The sequence below is a fragment of the Amphiura filiformis genome, chromosome 7 (genome assembly GCF_039555335.1).
Source record: "Amphiura filiformis chromosome 7, Afil_fr2py, whole genome shotgun sequence".
NCBI lineage: Eukaryota > Metazoa > Echinodermata > Ophiuroidea > Amphilepidida > Amphiuridae > Amphiura > Amphiura filiformis.
This window is the reverse complement of record NC_092634.1, coordinates 65,649,121-65,663,597: the sequence shown is the minus strand read 5'-3', so window position 1 is coordinate 65,663,597 and position 14,477 is coordinate 65,649,121. Positions and strand designations below refer to the sequence as shown.

Sequence of the window (14,477 nt, the reverse complement as noted above, 5' to 3'; positions counted from 1 at the left end):
GATAAATTGGGTTTTAATGCATTTTAGGAAACAAGTTTATAGCTGTTTATATTGTTTCATCATTAATCAACTAGATTCTTCAAATGTTCACAGAAAGTGATCAGGATATTTGACTTTGAGTTTTATTAGATACTCAATATTGCTTCTGCAGAAGCCAAGCGCGTTTATCGCTACAAAATATCCAATCGGTTTCGTTGTTGCGAAACGGAAGCATGTGACAATTTTATTAATACATGACTGTACTAGACGGGAATACCCCATACAATATATAACCGTGACCTTAAGTTGACTATATTCTATTGTGTTAAATCGTGAACGTGAAAACCATGAATAATTAAAGGTAGTCATGTGAGCATGTACATGTAGTTATTTTTGTACAACTGTTCTATGGTACTCTGCACGGTTCAACGAGGAGATAAAGCTAGTTGCCCAATGGACCACCATAGAATGTTGTCGATGAAAACTATGCTAATTTATTTCGAGAATGGCTAGCTTCAGTAACAGAGTGAATTTAGACTAAAAATATGATCGTCATTATACAAATCAATAGCATTTCGTGCTTGTCTTCTAATCACAATGTGGTCTACAATTTTAGTTTTGACAAACTGCTTCCTTGTTGTACTTAGTGTACCTTTGGTTAATATTGCTGCACCTACAGAGCAAGGTGGATCATCTCCTACTGAGGGAAACCAAATTTTCTATATGGAATGCTCAATTCAGAATTTTCAGACCCCGGGATCTCCAGCGTCATTTCGATCCGCATGGTCTAAAGATGGTGATATTATCATATGGAATACAGTAGTTAAATCAACAGACTATCGACTAAGGGACATTCAAACGGGAATTAATTTACTTCAGTTTGTTGATTTCACTCAATTAACAGTTAGGCATAGCGGTCTTTATAAATGTTTTGCAGCCGAAGGTGATCAAAGCAGTTACACGGAAGTAGCATCTGATGCCATTTGGATATCTGTATTATCAAGTAGTGGCTTATACTTTCCACCACCGCAATGGCCTGAATGTAATCCACAAGACAACGTAGCAGTGCTTCTTGGCACAAAAATGAACATTTCTTGTGCAACAGATCCTGGACATCCTCAAGTATCCATTGCGCTAGATTTCCAAGGACAATCATTGACAGAATCATCTACAATATCAACTTCGGAATCACAGACCAGACTTATGTATACAGCAACTATCTTACCTGAACATCACGGCAAGTCATTTACATGCTCAATTACAAGTCCAGGTGAACCATTCCGTGGTAGGACAAGAGAATGTTCAACAGGTACAGTTAAAGTTGAACTTGCTAAAGTAAAAACGGTTACCGTATTTGACGGCGCTCCAGATATTGTTCTACAGTGTAGAGTTCCAAATGGTGATACTATAAGGTGGGTGGCCAATACACAATCACAGGTGCAACGATTGACTGCTCCAAGTAATTTCCAGGGACTCGCAAGTCTAAAAAATATCGAAATAAGTGACAATGAGACAACAATTTCCTGTACTGCCATTAGAAGTAACATTACAGATTATATTCAAATAATTGTGATCCCAAAGGATCAAAGCTTAACCTTATCACCGACTGATTCTCCAACATTGCCCACGAAACAAAGTACTGTTTCGCCGTCAGTATTCGATACCACTGAACCCTGGGCTAAACGTTCATTTACAACATCAATAGCAACTGGTACAGCTGGGGGCTCAATATTTCTTCTGATTATACTCGTTGTTTGTCTAATCACAGTATATCGTCGCAAAAAAGGAGAACTTGTTGATCAAGAAAGTGATGAAGCTGCAGCAGCAACTAGTACCAAGACTACTAACGCAGCAGGAGCAGACAGTTCAGGTAATAACGACGCTTACATGGGACTGAATATGCAAGACGTAGAATCTAGGGTATATGCTTCCCTGCAAGATCAAAATCGGACATCTGGAACTAAAACCAACCAGAAGATCCAAACAAAGATCATCCAAAGACAGACACACCCGGACGATATCGGGGATTCCTATGCAGCACTGAATCTTGCTGATGTACATCGATCAGAATACGCTAGTTTAAATTGCAATCCTCCAAATCACAATACGGATGAAAACGACTCCAGCCATGCGTATGTTAACGTAAACCAGAAGAATGGTGACACTGACTATGAGGTTACTCTTGTACCTGATACCGGCACTACTTATATGAATGTTGCAAGTCGTAGATAAACATTGTGAAATTTTTACGAACTTGCGAAGCATTTCATTAGAAATATTTCACAATGATCAAAACAATCTCCGCGCTCCCCGTGGTTTATCTGGTAATGGCGGGTCAGATGATCCATGCTAAAAGACCACGTTACAGTTGGTTCCGATTAGGGTAACGCCCGATTGTTGGCTACATTTGCCTGTCCTGTAAAAATACCCCGACTAGCTATCTACGGCGACCTCCTCACCAGGTCTTTTGTGCCTAGCCAATTTTCGTCAGCTGTTAATACCTAGATATGTGTAAGACCAATCTATTGCAATGTTTTTGAGAAGGGTATTGGCCTTTCATATCTTTCGTTAAAAAAAACCCCTCGTTTAGAGGCATATATGCTTCTAGACGGAATTCTACGGTATTGGTGGGTGGAGAATGGACTCTAGGTAAAAGGGTTGGGTTGTGATTTCAGGGACAAACCAACATTATATGACGCTATAACATTATATTACATTATGACGCTATATAACATTATATTTCTAGTACCCGTGCCTCATGTCCACGCGTGATTGATATCCAATCCATATATAATTGTCTACAAATACAATTTGGATATATTCGACAATATGCTTAGCACAATCATGACAATAGGCTATTTTATACTTCTGGAAATTATAATGTATTACTCTATCACTGAGCGAAAAACGGTTGACCAATGAGGTAGTGGCGCTTTCCCCAAGGCAACAAAAAGCGCTCTACCTCATTGGCTAAAAATCAATCGCTGTCGCTCAGTGATGTAGAATGAATTTAGCATTAGATGTTATGATTGTAGACAAGTTCTGCCCCTCTTTTTAACATGTTTAATCCACTGATTATTTTTTGGTTTACGAACAAAAGAAACTAAAACTCAGAACTTGATACGAGGGAATGTCTGGAACTTTGTGGTTTGAAACAGTGTAAATAAAATAAACAACGAACATAGATTCAATGTCGAACACATACACAAATATTATTGTTCTTTAAATCGCAGTTCTTAATACAGTGAGCCAAAGAATTAAGGTACCAGTTATGTTCACCCCTGTATATCCTGAATAAAGACCAATATGTCAAAATTAAAACAAGTAGTCGATACCTGTACTCTTCAGCTCTGATTTAAGACCTTATTTGTTGAAATTGGTTGAGCATTAAAGAAACGGTGATCTAAAAACCTAATGAAGAAACAAAATCAAAAGTTGCACTTTTGTGTTCTAATCAATGAAAGTACGACGCTAGTTTTAACGTGCTAATCAATGGAAACGCAGCGCTAGTTCTCTTGTTCACGAACGCTTTGTGTACAAATCAATAGGGCATTTAATGCAGCAAACTGCAACTTTTACATTGGTATCCTCCTTAGGTTTTGGGATCGCCATGTCTTTATTTCTTGAACAATTTCATCGAATAAGGTCTTAAATTCGAGCTAATAGATGCACCTATTAGCTGCTGGTTCCAATTAGGGCATATCTGTCTTTGTTTAGGATATACAGGAGGTGAACATAACTGGTACCTTAATTTTTTTTTGGCTTACTGTATATTGACGGTTGTTAACTTTAGAACGGAATAGGTATTGAACAAAATAAATTTCAGCATTAGAGATACATTATAAACTGAGTTTCATTGCATTTTAGGAAGCAACTGTATGGCTTTTTATATTGTTTCATCATTAATATTTGATTTTTTAACAACTAGATTCGTCAAAAGTCTACTGAAAGAAATCAAGATTTGATTTGATTTGATTTTATTCGGTACTCAGAAATTACAATGTTTACATATAAATAGAGAATTAACAACAATAAAAGATGTACACATTTTAAAAACAACACATTAAGGGGGTACTATACCCCTCGATAAAATTGTGTCTATTTTTGTATTTTTCTCAAAAAATAATAACACACTGGTAACAAAAGTTACACTGGAATTTCAGTGACCAAAGGCAAGCGGTTCCACAGGGGTGTAGTACCCCCTTAAGATGATAAAACATTATAAAAACATTATAAAACAGCAGAGCACCAAGGATAGCCCAAAAACCTTTTCAAAAGAAAAGCTTATTTCCATTGGGGTCCTTCACATGCAAGTCATTCACATGCTCAATTACAAGTCCAGGTGAACCATTCCGCAATAGGACTAGGGAATGTTCAACAGGATATTTGACTTTGAGTTTGATTGGATACTCCAAATTGCTTCTAAAGAAGCCAAGCGCGTTCATCACTACAAAATATCAAATCGGTTTCGTTGTTGCAAAACGGAAGCAGGTGACAATTTTATTAATACATGACTGTACTAGACGGGAATACCCCATACAATATATAACCGTGACCTTAAGTTTACTATATTCTATTGTGTTAAATCGTGAACGTAAAAACCATGAATAATTAAAGGTAGTCATGTGAGCATGTACATGTAGTTATTTTTGTACAACTGTTCTATAGTACTCTGCACGGTTCAACGAGGAGATAAAGCTAGTTGCCCAATGGACCACCATAGAATGTTGTCGATAAAAACTATGCTAATTTATTTCGAGAATGGCTAGCTTCAGTAACAGAGTGAATTTAGACTAAAACTATGATTTTCATATACAAGTCAATAACATTTCGTGCTTGTCTTCTAATCAGAATGTGGTCTACAGTTTTAGTTTTGACAAACTGCTTCCTTGTTGTACTTAGTGTACCTTTGGTTAATATTGCTGCACCAACAGAGCAAGGTGGATCATCTCCTACTGAGGGAAACCAAATTTTCTATATGGAATGCTCAATTCAGAATTTTCAGAGCCCGGGATCTCCAGCGTCATTGAGACCCGCATGGTCTAAAGACGGTGATATAATTGTATGGAATACAGTAGTTAAAACACACGACTATCATGTACCTGTAAGGGAAATTCAAGAGGGAACTAATTTACATCAGTTTGTTGATTTCACTCAATTAACAGTCAGGCATAGCGGCCTATATAAATGTTTTGTGGCCGAGGGTGATGAAAGCAGTTACACAGAAGTAGCATCTGATGCCATTTGGATATCTGTGATATCAAACAGTGGCTTTTACCTCCCACCACCGCTATGGCCTGAATGCAATCCACAATATAACGTAGCTGTGCTTCTTGGAACAACAATGAACATTTCGTGTGCAACAGATCCTGGACATCCTCAAGTATCCATTGCATTGTATTTCCAAGGACAATCACTGACAGAATCATCTACAATATCAACTTCTGAATCAGAGATCAGACTTATGCATACAGCAACAACCTTACCTGAACATCATAGCAAGTCATTCACGTGCTCAATTACAAGTCTAGGCGAACCATTCCGCGATAGGACTAGGGAATGTTCAACAGGTAAAGTTAAAGTTGAACTTGCTGAAGTAAAAACGGTTACCCTATCTGACGGCGCTCCAGATAGTGTTCTTAAGTGTAGAGTTCCAAATGGTGATACTATAAGGTGGGTGGCCAATACAGAATCACAGGTGCAACGATTGACTGCTCCAAGTAATGTCCAGGGAGTCGCCGCTCTAAAAAATATCGAAATAAGTGACAATGACACAACGATTTCCTGTACTGCTATCAGAAGCAACATTACAGATTACATTCGCATTATTGTAACATCAAAGTATCAAAGTTTAACCATACCACCAACTGATTCTCCAACATTGCCCAAGAAACAAAGTACTGCTTCACCGTCAGTGTCAGATACTACAGAACCCAGGGCTAAACGTTCCTTTACGACAGCAATAGCATCTGGTACAGCTGGAGGCTCAATATTTCTTCTAATTATACTCGTTGTTTGTATAATCACATGGGTATATCGTCGCAAAAAAGGAAAACTTGATGGCGAAGAAAGTGATAAAGCTGCAGCAAGAACCAGTACCAAGACTACCAACGCACCAGACAGTTCAGGTAATAACGACGCTTACATGGGGCTGAATATACAAGAAGTAGAATCTAGTGAATATGCTTCCCTGAAAGATCAAAATCGGACATCTGGAACTAAAACCACTCAGAAGATCACAACAAAGAGTACCCAAGGTCAATCAGGAGATATCGGAGATCCTTATGCAGAACTGAATCTTGCTGAGGTGCATCGATCAGAATACGCTAGTCTGAATCGCAATCCTTCCAATCGCGACAAGGATGAAGACGACTCCAGCCATGCCTATGTTAACGTGAACCAGAAGAATAGTGACACTGACTATGAAGTTACTCTTGTACCTGAAACCGGCACTACTTATATGAATCTTGCAAGTCGTAGATAAACATTGTGAAATATTTATGAGCTTGCAAAGCATCTCGTTAGAAATATTATACAATGGTATTTTAATATATTAAAAAATTGGTAACAGTAATTGTTGACAGAGAAATATTGAAGGTATAAATTATAGGAACATAATATCAAAAGTGATGATTATCATGCCATGATTATGTCTTCTACTTTCATGTTTAGTATCATAAAATGTAAATATAAAGTACTAAATGAACGTTCTAGTGCTATATATATGCATCATTATCGTCACCTCTGATTTGATTGATTTGAGCAATAAAGAGCTGAGATTTGCTGGCAATTTCATAATAATATTAATACGCCTCCCAAACTCCCGCCCATAGGATGATTTTAATCATTGCTCATGACAACTGACCCTGGTGTACAATACTAAAGTTTAATAAAAGAGCCATGTGTAAATTTGATTTATTATTATTATTATTATTAATATTATTATTATTATTATTATTATTATTATTATTATTATTATTATTATTATTATTATTATTATTATTATTATTAATAATATTGTTATTATTATTATTAACAGGATTTATAAAGTACCTTTACTAAAGGACAAAGAACCTTTAAAACCTTAAAAATACACACATATCATAATTTAAAAAATAGTTTAAAACATGATACATGTACAAGCAATGATTACATACCTAAAATAAATACCAAATGAAAACAGAAACCGGAAGCCAATAAAAAATGGAATACACTAATACGCTAAAAAACATTTTACTTTGATGGGTATAAATAAGTTTTGAGTTGTTTTTTAAAAGCACGAAAAGAGAACTTGCATTTACGCAATGATGTCGGAACTCAGTTCCAGAGTCTTGGTGCACATGCCCGAAATGCATTGCCACCATAGGTGCGACGACTGCGTGGAATTTGGAGAAGCTGTTTATTTTCAGACCGAAGATTAGTTCTGACAGGTGATTAATATGCGAGAGTGTTTAGGTATAAAGGGCCGAGTCCATTGAGATACTTAAAAATGAATGAGAAACAACACCTTGTAAACAACTCGTTTCTCAACGAGAAGCCAATGGAGTCTGTCTGAAAGAAGGATGATATCTGTCAGTCCTGAACACAATTTTTGAAGTGCTGAAGCTTTTTCCTGTCAATAGTGATGAAGCGGCGAATACGATACACATTCTTGAGATGGAAATCAACCGAGCTTGCTTTGGATAAGTATTTTTACAAAATAAACGTATTTCTGTAACTTTTGAACACAACCATATTTACAATGTATATTCAAATTAAATATCTGAGTGACATTATAACAACCATAATCCGGTCACCGCGATAAACAGTGAAAGCCCGGGTGACCTGGCCACTTATTGAACAAAGAACCTTCGGTTTACCGGTCTGATTATCTAACATCATTGAGAGATAATAACATAATTTCGGCTTGGCAATTGCTTCCAAGCTCTTTCTTTTCAGAGAAAAACGGTTTAGTCTTTCACAAAATGATAATAATTAAAAAAGAAAACAAACCGATCTACCAACCCTAATTTTTTGATGCCACTCAAACAATCTTTAAAGTAGTTCTTTGACATATCGCAAACATTGTCGACTCTCAATTAAACCATTATATGAAAATAAACATACATTAATTGTTAAGTTGGTTAAGGGCGTACTACACCCATATACTGGTTTGATTGGTCTAAATAAATATTTTTCATTTATAGCTAGGCGATATATGCACGGATCATGTGAAATAAAAAAAATATGAAAAAAGAAGAAAAAAAAGTGCTTTTAAACAATTGTAGTAAGTCATTTTAGCCCTATATATATTTTGTTTACTGTATCCTAGTTACTCAGATGCGTGTTTCATAACAAACCATGATTTATTCTATTCAGCATGTTCAAGTAGGGTACATGAATAGAATACATTAAATCCTTTGTTATACTCTCTATAGAAAATCTAGTGGTGCATGCAAAATATATAAACACTTACACAATGGATGTATAGTCATTAGTCAATAATATTATAATGTGTTGTTAGGAGAAGAAAAGGCTATTAGGTCACCGTATGTCAGGTTATAGGTCAATTGGTTCAGGTCAAATTTAAGCATCAATTTTGAATACACATGTGAGAGTTTGTGATATCATAATGAGGAATAATTTTGATATTCTGTCTTTAACTGGATATATATCGAGAAGTGCAAGGTGGATATACTAATATACCTTGGGATGTAAATGGTGAGTACAATTTAGAATGCCTAGTTGAGACGGATTTCACAAATAAATATAAAATAGTTACCAAAATCACAAACGTTAAGCTTACGGAAAACTACCCAATATGGTGGTATAGGTGACAAGAAATACAATTTTTTCAACATTGCTGTAGTATGGTTGTGGTAACCTGTTACCTGTGGCTTAATTAAGTTTCAGTGAAATAATGTCGCAAGTTAAAAATACAAAATATAGCTCAACATTGAAAATAGAAGCATTTTAACCAGTTCCTTTTTTGATAGTTGTGGAGCACCAAGTTCATGAAGTCATAAAAGAAATCAGGAACCACTTATTCCCATTTTACATATCAACTTTATTTCCCTAACGTGTTAGCAACACATATCCAAAATTTTAACGAAATCCGTTGATAGTAAGCTTTCCAAAATGAAGTGAATTTAAATCATCAGTGATGTACCACCTTTTGGCTTCTACTTTTAAAAGCATGTAAGCTACGTTGATACCGATGCCACCAATAAAACGAGAAGATTTGCCCTTCATTTTGCATACCACTTTGTCCAATTTTTTTTGTAATTTCTTCACAAAATGCAAAAAAATGCAAAAAATCAATGGGTGTAGTACCCCTTAACAAGTTATAATCATATATTAATAGGAACTTTGCAAAAAATATATCATGGGAAAATTCCTAATTATATCTTTTTGTTGATGTGTAGCTGAACCTGAAAAAAACAAAGGCGATAAATAAATTTAACCACTGCTGTTCTTGAAATAATCGTAGATAATAACAATGTCTAGAACTTTGTGATTTGAAAAAGCTTCAATAATATAATCAACGAAAATTTATCCAAAATCGAAATCAACACACACAAAAAGTATTCTTTAATTCGCAGTTCTTTGATGGGAGTTAACTTTAGAACGGAATAGCTATTGAACAAAATAAATTGCGGCATTAAAGATACGTGATAAATTGAGTTACAATGCATTAGGAAGCAAATATATATATGTACTAGTATATAGGTTTTTATATTGTTTCATCATTAATATTTAATTTTTAACAACTAGATTCGTCAAAAGTTTACAAAAAATAATCAGAGTCTTTGACTTTGAGTTTGATTAGATACTCCACAACACTTCTGAAGAAGCCAAGCGCGTTCATCACTACAAAATATCAAATCGGTTTCGTTGTTACAAAACGGAAGCATGTGACAATTTATTAATATAATGTATAAAATATAGACGGGAATACCCCATACACTATATAACCGTGACCTGGATCGTGAACTTGAAATCCATGAACAATCAAAGTCAGTCATGTGTGCATGTACAGGTAGTTATTTTTGTACAACTATTCTATAGCACCCTGCACAGTTCAGCGAGGAGATAAATCTAAGTTGTGGACCACCATATAGAATGTTGTCGTTGAAACTCTACTAATTTATTTCGAGAATGGATCGCTTTAATAACAGAGTGAATTTAGACTAAAAATATGATCGTCATATTCAAATCAATAACATTTCGTGCTTGTCTTCAAATCAGAATGTGGTCTACAGTTTTCGTTGTGACAAACTGCTTCCTTGTTGTACTTGGAGTACCTTTGGTTACTATTACTGCACCTTCAGAGCAAGGTGGATCATCTCCTACTGAGGGAAACCAAATTTTCTATATGGAATGCTCAATTCAGAATTTTCAGACCCCGGGGTCTCCAGCGTTATTTCGATCCGCATGGTCTAAAGATGGTGATATTATCATATGGAATACAGTTGTTAAATCAACAGAATATCGACTAAGGGAAATTCAAAAGGGAACTAATTTACTTCAGTTTGTTGATTTCACTCAATTAACAGTTAGGCATAGCGGTCTTTATAAATGTTTTGCAGCCGAAGGTGATCAAAGCAGTTACACGGAAGTAGCATCTGATGCCATTTGGATATCTGTATTATCAAGTAGTGGCTTTTACTTACCACCACCGCAATGGCCTGAATGCAATCCACAAAATGTAGCAGTGCTTCTTTACACAGAGCTGAACATTTCTTGTGCAACAGATCCTGGAAATCCTGAAGTATCCATTGCATTCGATTTTCAAGGACAATCACTGACAGATTCATCTACAATATCGAATTCGTCATCAGAGATGACACTTATGCATACAGCAACTATTTTACCTGAATATAATGGCAAGTCGTTCACATGCTCAATTACAAGTCCAGACGAACCATTCCGCAATAGAACTAGGGAATGTTCAACAGGTATAGTTAAAGTTGAACTTGCTGAAGTAAAAACGCTTACCCTATCTGACGGCTCTGCAGATAGTGTTCTTAAGTGTAGAGTTCCAACTGGTGACACTTTAAGGTGGGTGGCTGACACAGAATCACAGAGTCAACGCTTAACTACCGCAAGTAATGTCAAAGAACTCGCCATGCTAAAAAATATCGAAATAAGTGACAATGACACAACGATTTCCTGTACTGCTGTTAGAAGCAACATTACAGATTATATTCACATCATTGTGATACCAAAGGATCAAAGCTCAACCAAATCACCAACTGATTTGTCAACCTTCCCTGTAAGTCAAACTGCTACTTTACCATTCGTATCCAATACAACGGAGCCTGCAATTTTTTTCACGTCAACAATAATAGGAATAATAGCTGGTGGAGGAGTATTTCTTCTGCTTTTAGTCATTTCTTGTATAATCGTGTGCGTATGTCATTGTAAGAAAGACGAAATTGATGATGAAAAAGAAAGCGATGAAGACGTTGGAGATCCTACACGAATCAGTACTGGTTATGTATGGGATAGAGAGCTATCTTCAATGTTAAAGGATAGTCCTGCCGCATCACCAAAACTAACTGAAAAACGGTACCACCACACTCCTGCGACACAGCCACTCCAGCAAGACCCGCAAGAGGCAAGATCCGACAGTATGTCTCCATCACTGATGTTTGCGATGACACATCTTTCTGCTGATGATACACTAAGAAAACCAAATAATCCGGATGCATCATATGAATCCGTCAAAGAATCTGATTTCCAAAATGTTAACCGTCTTTCAAGCATCCATCCAGATTTTCACGCATCAACGTCAGGGCCAGCGCCTTCCGGTCCAGCGCCTCCTCCGCCTTCTCAAGAATCACCAACTAAAGGAAATACATACGATGATGTGAAAATAGACTCTGTAACTAAAGGTCCAACGTATGCTGTACCTGACAAGATCTTAAACCATACGGGACAAGCATATGATGTTCCTGAAAAGATACAGAAGTCGGATACCATACCAGCGTACGCGTATGCTTCCTCTGACACATCTAAGCAACTCACACAAGAATCTGAAGAGCAAGGCGAAAGCGCTTATGCACTAGTACACCCTGATCCAGAAAACCCGATTGTACGAGCTTTAAGTGAGAAACAGGATAAATGGATTGCTAATGGTGGTCATAAGCCAGAGGAACCTGAGGATGATGAAGAAGGATTTGTTGAAAATAAAATATATGAGCCTGCTGGTCCAAATCCATAGAGAGATCTTTGGATTGTTGTATAAGTCCGTTGATATTTTCTATCTCTGAAATACTTCGCAAAACATGATGTAGAATAACTGCAATACTATGTCTTATATGTTACAAAAAAATTTATCAAGCAAGAATCACGTGGTTTTATTTACAACAAACTCATATTGGCCAAATAACAACAGCTGTCCTTCACCACAAGGAACATATTTCCCGGGTACCAAAATTGCCTGTGGCAATGACGTCCCAGTAACACAATAAAGGCTGACGACAATTGAGCACAACTAACCATGATGTCATTGCCACAGGCAATGTCGGCGCGGGGATTTTGAATATCGCGCTGTGAGAGCTGGCTGTTTTTATTCGTTTTGATGATCAATATGAGTTTGTTTTAAATAAAAACATGCGATTTGAGCTTGATAATTGTTTTTCCAGCATATAAGACATAATGTTGTGATTGCCGGAGTGTTCCTTTAAGAAATAAATTGGTCATTTAAACAAAAGCAAAATGGGAGACTTACAAATTATATTTGAGACACATTCAAATAATTTGAATAACTTTGACAATATTACTTTAAGGTTGGTCTTAACCCTGGAATTATGGGAACTTTCGGGCTTCATAACTGCTAAATTATTGGTCTAAAGAATATAAAAATTATACATTTTTAGAATGGAAATGACTTGATGAATTCATCTGTGAGGTCCAATTTTGACCAACTTTGAGAAATTTGCACCAAAAATGGTCAAAAAATGCAAAATTTTCAAAAAAATCATAAAAAAGCCTGATTTTTGCCCAAATTTCAAAAAGTTGGTCAAAATTCAAAAAAATGAAAAAAACGGTCCCTAGATATTTTTATCTAGTTTTTAAAAATTAATATAAAAAAAAAATTTGGCCAAACAATTTTTTTTGTTACGTTGCGCGAAAAATTTGGGCCAAAAACCTGTTTTTGTGATTTTCTCCAAAATGAGCATTTTAGCCCAAATTGGACCTCACAGATGAATTCAACAAGTCATTTCCATTCTAAAAATGTATACTTTTATATTCTTTAGACTAATAATTTAGCAGTTACGAGACCCGAAAGTTTCCATAATTCCAGGGTTCAGACCACCCTTAAGCTTTTAATTAGTTGGGTAGTCTCATCATCGGAGACCGAGTAATAGACGATTTTACTACTCTCCCAATTCGGGTTCTAAATATTGTATCATAATGTTGCCATAATTACAATTAGTGTTTTTTCTAATGCAAAAATATATAAATATCGCCTACTCAGTGCCAGAGGTGGGTAAGTGCTATAGCTGCCATGTGTAGATGAATAAAATATACTGTGTGTAAATTGCCAAATGTTCACAGGGCAGCTATTGCACTTACCCACTTCTGGCACTAAGCAGTCGAATTGTGTTTGATCAAATGCTTTAATAAAAATATTAAGCTTCTGCTAAACATTGATATCCAGAAAAAAGCATACATCCAGAAATAAATAAAAAAGTTTCTAAGCATAATTTTAAGGTAAGGTTAAACAAACCAAATGTTAATCTAATTCCTAGAACATTGCAAACATAGTGTTGAAAATGTTTACACCTACTCATTGTTAATTCTCTCCACGCGGGTGTCAACTGCAGACGACAAGTTTCAAATTTTGTTTTAAAAATTCAAATTTCAGAAATGTAAATGTTCATGACCATATTTGGATTCAGCATGAAACATGCATTAAAATGAGTACAAACAAGCCTAGTATTGGTTCAGTAGTTCTTAAGATAGCTCTTGATATTTTGAGAAAATATTTCAAAACTTGAACTTTTTCCGTTGAAGCGCATGGCTAGCACGCAGAGCATTAAAACTGTTCCATAGCCGTACATCTGCGATTTGTTGAGTAGAACCCTGATTCAGTAGCGTCACAAACGGGGAAGGTGGCATGTAAGGTGGAACCCCGGGGGGTCACTCCCATTGTGGCCTGTACACCATCCGCGATAATCAACTTTTGAAAAGCACCCTAAACAAGGATTTAACCCTTGGCTAAAACAATACCCTAAACAGGGATTTTATTCCTTGCATCAAATTTCATACCCTAAATTTTATTTCCGCGTTTAGCAATTGCAATTTTGCTACCTTTTTTTCCAATATTTCATGTTTTGACACCCTAAACGCGTTACGTTTTAAATTCGGGTATTTTTCTTTAAAAACACCGCTGTGTTGTTAATATTGAACGAAATTGGACAAATGGGGTATCAAAATGCGCGTAAATAAATCATCCTTCTTTCTATGTTGAAATATATATATAAGTTATATGTGTATTTATAACAACT

General features: G+C 36.0%; 2 protein-coding genes across 2 annotated transcripts; both read left to right on the top strand.

Moving 5' to 3' along the window:
- Nucleotides 1–393: 393 nt before the first annotated feature.
- On the top strand, nucleotides 394–2,670 carry LOC140156435 (uncharacterized). The gene has a single exon (XM_072179383.1). It carries the CDS (start codon nucleotides 577–579, stop codon nucleotides 2,209–2,211), a length of 1,635 nt encoding a protein of 544 aa, XP_072035484.1. The 5' UTR covers nucleotides 394–576; the 3' UTR covers nucleotides 2,212–2,670.
- Nucleotides 2,671–10,167: 7,497 nt separating this feature from the next.
- Nucleotides 10,168–14,251, top strand: LOC140157488 (uncharacterized). The gene is made up of 2 exons (XM_072180691.1): nucleotides 10,168–12,752; nucleotides 13,290–14,251. Exon 1 carries the CDS (start codon nucleotides 10,208–10,210, stop codon nucleotides 12,182–12,184), a length of 1,977 nt encoding a protein of 658 aa, XP_072036792.1. The 5' UTR covers nucleotides 10,168–10,207; the 3' UTR covers nucleotides 12,185–12,752; nucleotides 13,290–14,251.
- The last annotated feature ends 226 nt before the right edge of the window (nucleotides 14,252–14,477 follow it).